Source organism: Tasmannia lanceolata, unplaced genomic scaffold (genome assembly GCF_043159265.1).
Source record: "Tasmannia lanceolata isolate RefF3 unplaced genomic scaffold, GAP_Taslan_0.1 ptg000003l, whole genome shotgun sequence".
NCBI lineage: Eukaryota > Viridiplantae > Streptophyta > Magnoliopsida > Canellales > Winteraceae > Tasmannia > Tasmannia lanceolata.
Window position 1 is genome coordinate 47,051,456 of NW_027518680.1, and position 6,586 is coordinate 47,058,041.

Sequence of the window (6,586 nt, forward strand, 5' to 3'; positions counted from 1 at the left end):
TTTTGCCGAGATTTCGGCAGAACAACGGCACTATTTAGACAATAGGGCCTCACGTTCTCTGAAATTCAGCAGCGCAACAGTGCCATGTTGACGAGGGGACTTCGGGTTTGCTGAGATTTTGGCATAACAACAGCGTTATTCAGATAATAGGGCCTCACGTCTCCAAAATTCGGCAGCGTAACGACGCTGTGTTGACGAAGGGGCTATGGGTTTGCCTAGATTTTGGCAGAATAACGACACTATTATGGAAAAATAGCTCGTAAATCTGCAAGATTCAGCAGAGTAACAAGGTTATTTGAAGGATGTCGCTCTGAGTCGTCGAAAATTCGGCAGAGTGCCGACGCCCGGTATGAGCTACCTAAGTATTTCTCTACTTTCTGTCTTTTAAAGCAAAGAAAGTAGGGTTTTCTGATTCTCAGAAGGGTTTTTGAACTGAAAAACCAAAAGAGGGGGAAACCAGGGGTTAAAAACTAACCAGAGAGATTTAAAACCAAATAAAATCTGATTTTTACTCTTACCCCCTATTTATAGAGTTTGGGCTGGAATTTCGCAGGGTGCGAATTTGGCTGACACAATGTCAGCTCGGCAAGAGTTGGAAAATGTGATTTTTTCGTCTCTTTTGGTTTCGAAAACGTGATTTTTAGTCTCTTTTGACGGGTTTTCGGGAAGTTTCGGTGGACCGTAACTCCTCCGTTTGGACTCCGAATCGCACGCGGTCAGATCCATTGGATTCCTCGTTCCGAGGAGATTCCAATTAACCTAATATCGGTGGTTTTTGGAATACGAAGTGTTTTTGGGTAAACACGATCATTTGCCCCAAAGTTAACTTCTCGGTTGAAAGGCCGTGTGGAAATGGACTTTTTTGCCGTGCCGTAAAAGGCAGGATACCGTGTAAAGACGGGCTTTGGTTTCACCTCAGGGGAAAAGTTCATCTTTGAAAAATTGTCCTAGTTTGTAACCTAGAGAGAGATTGAGAGAAATACAACAGGTGCTCTAGGACTCGTCATGAGACTCTTCCTCGCAACAACCTATGATTAGTTCCACCTTGACAAAATATGGTGTCTATAGCTACACATAGGGTCTGTTCAGTTGCGCATTTTTCGCGGAAAGGAAACGGAAATGGACCCCAAATCCGCAGAAAATGACCTAAAGTGGTTGTTTTGTTTCCAGGAGAAGGAAAGCGCTGCTTATGATGTGGATTTCGTGAAATCCGACGTGTGCAAGTATTTTTCGCTTAAACAATCCGACCAAAATAGACAAATTTCTTAAGGATTTACGCTATCGGGCACGTGGAAACAAAAAAAAAGTCTCGCCTCTTTCGACGTTCTCGAGAAACACAAAACCCTCACTCATCTTCTCCGTTCGAGACCTTGTTGCAGAGCTTCGAAACCCTATTTTTCCTTGGATGAAAATCTTCCTCTCCACAAATCCGCCCCAAATCAACCGGTAAGCTTCGAAACCCTATTTTTCCTCTTCGCCTATTTCATTTATTTCCTTTATCTGGGTTTTTTATTGTTCTATCTCAGTTTCTACTTCGAAACCCTATTTTTTTGGCTTCGATCTGATTTTTTGTTCTAAACCCTCGTATTTGCCTTCAATTTTTGTCTCTTTTGCCATTTTAACCCTCATTTTTTTGTTGTAAACCCTCTTTGAACCAGTATTTTTGGGCTGATCTCTGTGTGGATTTTGGATAAGATCTGTGATTATGCCAAATGAACCAGCGTTTCTTTTGCAGATTTTGGCTAATCTCTGTTTTGCTGATCTCTGTGTTTTGCAGAGCTTTGGTTGCCATTTTTTTTGCTGTAAACCCTCATTTTTTTGCTATAAACCCGCTTTGAACTGGCATTTTTGGGTTGATGTCTGTGTTTTTCATATTTTTGGGCGTGATTTTGGGTTATCCTTTATAGTTTTCAGATTTTTGTACCCCAAAAGTATGGTTTTCAGATCTGATTTTTTTCCTAATTTTTTGCAGTGGACACCAATTTCTGATTCTCAATTCTCTGAAGAGACCCTAACTTGCAAGGTAATAAATCTGATGCTCCTTTATCTTTATCTTTCTGTTCTAATCATTTATGATGTTCCTTTTTCTTTATCTTGTTGTTAATCCGTTATTAGTTTGCTTCATAATTTTAATATTGTTTGTATGTGATAGTAGCATTGTAGGATGACATTCTGGTTGAATGTTGAGATGGGGATATTAATGGTTGTTTTGTTTGGAGAATATGGTAGTGTTAATGGTGGTGTTTGTCGTGGTTTTTTTTGGAGAATTTGGTGGTGTTATGGGGGTAATAATGTTTATGGATGGATGGTTTATGGAGTGGTTGTGTATGGATGGATGGTTTGTGAAGGGATGGTATATGCATGGTTAGATGGTTTATGGAGTGGTTGTGTATGGATGGATGGTTTGTGAAGGGATGGTATATGCATGGTTAGATGGTTTATGGAGTGGTTGTGTATGGATGGATGGTTTGTGGAGGGATGGTATATGCATGGTTGGATGGTTTATGGAGGGAGTGTGTATGGGTGGATTGATGGTTAATGGAGGAAGTGTTGTTTCTGATTGTGTTGATTATCTTGTTTGTGATTGTATTAAGATGACTTATTTGTGATTGTCTTGTATTTTCCATTGAGTTATTGACTTCTTATTTAGAGTAAGATGCCTCGTCGTCCTACAAGAAGGAAGAAGAAAGCGTTGATGAGAAGAGATGAGTTGAAGCGTAGGAATGACCTAGTTGGGCGACCAGTCGCACTACTAATGGCTGGTGCAGTTGCTAGGTTAGTACTTTGTAAAGAGTACTACAAACAGTATCTTGTCAGAGCTCCCTATGAAATCAATTACTTCCTGCATCGTACGTTCATTTCTTTTGTCATCGATTCAGATGAACATTGTCATAACTTGCTACGGATGAACGTCAACTGCTTTCGTTAATTTGTCAAAATATTTAAACGGGTAGGAACCCTGGAAGATACTATCCATTGTAAAGTGGAGGAGCAAGTTGCAATATTCTTGCATATTCTTGCTCATAATAAGAGGGTTCGGACTATTAGAGCATGTGCTAGACGTTCAGGGGCAACTGTTTCGACGTATTTCAGCAAAGTACTAAAGGCAATTTTGGGTACGCAAGATTTCTTCATCAAATCGCCGACATGTGAGACACCATCGCAGATTGAGGGGAATCCAAGGTGGATGTCATATTTCAAGGATTGCATCGGTGCAATAGACGGAACACACATACGTGCTAAAGTCCCAATTGAAGAAAAACCTAGCTACTTTTGTCGTAAGCATTTTATAGCTCATAATGTTTTGGCGGCCTGTGACTTTGACCTAAAATTCATGTATGTCCTAGCCGGATGGGAGGGTTCGGCTTCCGACTCGAGAGTGTTAGCGGATGCATTAACAAGGGCTGACAAGATTCCACTTATCCCAGGTACATTGTATATGACGTAGTTCTATTGTAATAAACAAGTTTCCACTTATTACTAGTTACTGATATAGAATCTATTTTTATTTGTAGGAAAGTTTTACCTCACCGATGGCGGCTACCCTCTCTTGCGATATTTTACTACCCCGCATCGTAAGACAACATACCACTTAAATGAGTGGAGAGGGCGGCGTCCGCGGACTAGTAATGAGCTGTTCAATCATAGACACTCATCGTGTTGAAATGTCATTGAGCACATATTTGGCGTCTTGAAGAGCCTTTCAATAAGCATTTCAATATTCTTAGTGAAGAACTAATGTACAATTTCGATAAGCAGATTGACATCTTCTTGGAATGTTGTTGCATCCATAACCATATTCGGCGTTTCATGCCTAATGATTCAATAGTAGAAGCTGTGGACAACTTTCTAGATGCACAACTCTTAGTAGAAGTTGTAGAAGATGAGAACATACCACGAGATCCTCCTCAATCAAGGGATGATGACAAACGAGCAGGAGAGGAAATTAGAAACACAATTACCACACAGATGTGGAATGATTTCAGTAGACGTCATTAACGTTAGGGGATTATACTTTCATGTTTGTTGTCATCGACGTCATTTGTAGGTTATAACTTTGTTATGTTATATGGTTGTATGACTCTTTTACTCTTTCACTCCATATATGGTTGGAGTAACTTTGTTATGTTTTAATCTTTGGTTATGTTGGTTGTTATATGGCTGTATGACTCTTTTACATTTTGACTCTATATATGGTTGTATAACATTGTTATGTTTTGATCTTTGGTTATGTTGGTTGTTAATTGGATGTATGACTCCTAACACCCATATATGTGCTTTGAATCAGAATGATAACTGCTCCACAAAACTCCCAGCAGAAGGGAAAAAATGTTATTTAGAATGACCAAATGGATAAGGTGCTAGTAGATACCCTCATAGTTCAAATCGTGGAGGGGTACAAAATTCCAAATGGTTTTAAGGAATACGCTTACGTAGCTGCGGCCACTACAATGAATAACTTTTTCAACCTCAATCTCAACAAGGAGCACGTAAAGAATCGCATAAACACAATGAAACAAACATACAAGAATGTCTGCATCATCCTCACTAGAAGCGGTTTTGGTTGGGACGTGACGCAAAAATGGTCACCTGCGAGAAAGAGGTCTACGATGATTATGTCACTGTAAGAAATACTTCCTCTCAAGATACAATGTTTTTATAGTAATACCATATTCAATATCTTCTTATTTTTTATGCTCCTTGTCACAGGCTCAGCCAGAACATAAAAAACACTTCACTACCCATCATGTTTTGCATGACGACATGTCCAAATCTTTGGAGATGAATTCACGAAAGGGGCCAAGTCTAGGAAGCATGAGGATCCAACCATAGAAAGTTCGCATCCAGTCAGTCTTGATGACATTGGGGAGAACTTCGCAGATGGCCATACCCCCACGTCTCAATGCCCACCATCTCTGACAGAAGATCCCATTAATGGTGGTAGTGAGACATCTCCACTAAGGCGGGTTGGGAGCAGACGACAGAGGTCTCGCCAGGGTGGGGCATGTTTCGACAATATGTCGCGTCTGTCATCAAGCATGGATAAGGTTGCCGATGCCCTCATAGGTTCGAGTGCCCCTGCTTACCTTGTACAGCTTCGCAAAGTTGTTAGAGGGGTTGGTGGTTTTTCGCAAGAGATCTTGTTGAGGACAACAGAGTATCTCACAACAAATCCATCTCGGGTGCATCTTTTCATCATGTACGAGGAGGTCGTACATCCGAAGGAAGATGACTCGTTTCATCAGTAAGGAGATAGATGATTGAGGGAGGAGATGACGATGGGCGACGTATCTTCTATCTTTTCATTTTATTGAACAATATTTTTATAGCACTTTTTTGTGGTAGTTATGTTGATATGAACTTTATGGTGGTAGTTATGGTTATATGAACTTTATAGTCTTTGTTTTATTTTATCTGTAATGATGCTTTGACATTTAGATGGTGGTTAACTACGTGATGGTGGTAGTTAACTTGTTATGGTAGTATTACGGTAAGTGATGGTGGTAGTTAACTTATTTGTAATGATGTTAATTACTTTTGATGGATGTGTAGTAAACTTTTGGTGGTGGAATTTCATGCCTACTGTCATATTCTTATCTTATATCTTTGTATGTGATATGTTGTCTTGTTGTTAGGTGAGTATGGGAAAGCAAAAGTACTATGTTGTCTTTAATGGCAGACGGTTGGGATTTACTATACTTGGCCAGAGTGCCATAAGCAAGTTGACAAATTTAGCGGAGCATGCTACCGCTCATTTGGGATGTTGGCGGAGGCTCAATCACAGCTAGACACATATTTGGAGAAAGCCAAGTATCGGAGCAGCGAAATGCTGAGGAAGCGCAAAGGGTACAGGAGATGTGAAATGAAAGGGTAGAGGCAGTGTCACAGGAGGCGACATCAGTGTTACCATGGGTTTTCCTCTTTCTTATTGGTTCCATTATATTGCTTTTAAAATCCGCTTCTAAAGTTGTTTTGAGTATTTATTTCTGTTACTTGACTATTAGTAGGGCTTAAGGGGCGTAACTTGCTTTATATGTGGCAAAGAACATATTCTGTGCTGTTTCTTTTCCGTTTCCTGGCAACTGAATACACATTCTTGTTGTTTCTTTACTGTTTCTTTTCCATTTCCTGGCAACTGAATGCGCACTCTACTGCTTTCTTAGCAGTTTATTTTCCTTTCCATTTCCTTCTGCCACCTCATTTCCTTTTCCTTTTCGTTTCCGTTTCCTGTACACAACTGAACAGACCCATAGCGATTTTGCCCTGGGGTTACAACCCTTCTAACAGCTAGTTCATCCGACCTATCACCTGTCGATTATCTTGTTGCTTTGACCGCATATGATGGAGATGACTCTTGCTGCTTTGACCACATATGATGGAGATGATTCTCTTGGATGTTCTCCGTTTCCATGATTCCAGACACTTTATATCCTTGATGGTTTTGGATGGTTTGATAGATACTCTTATTTTTTCTATCTTTTATTTGGATGGTTGATTCTTCTGGGACTTTATTTGGTTATGTACATGGTTAGACATCCTTTTATTTTTTATTGATTACTGATTTGATTCTTCAAGTGTATGCTTG

The 6,586-nt window shown here is 40.0% G+C and overlaps 1 protein-coding gene across 1 annotated transcript; it reads left to right on the forward strand.

The window, feature by feature from the left end:
- Positions 1 to 4,349: 4,349 nt before the first annotated feature.
- On the forward strand, positions 4,350 to 5,875 carry LOC143869834 (uncharacterized). Its single transcript, XM_077376391.1, has 3 exons — positions 4,350 to 4,624; positions 4,811 to 5,183; positions 5,681 to 5,875. Exons 1-3 carry the CDS (start codon positions 4,350 to 4,352, stop codon positions 5,873 to 5,875), a joined length of 843 nt encoding a protein of 280 aa, XP_077232506.1.
- Positions 5,876 to 6,586: the final 711 nt, after the last annotated feature.

What these genes read in the sequence shown, in the direction of transcription:
- LOC143869834 (XM_077376391.1), top strand. Translation starts at nt 4,350, where the DNA reads ATGGATAAGGTGCTAGTAGATACCCTCATAGTTCAAATCGTGGAGGGG. An exon ending in TCTACGATGATTATGTCACT is followed by an intron (nt 4,625 to 4,810) that starts GTAAGAAATACT and finishes GGCCAAGTCTAG; the next exon opens with GAAGCATGAGGATCCAACCA. An exon ending in TCACAACAAATCCATCTCGG is followed by an intron (nt 5,184 to 5,680) that starts GTGCATCTTTTC and finishes CTTTAATGGCAG; the next exon opens with ACGGTTGGGATTTACTATAC.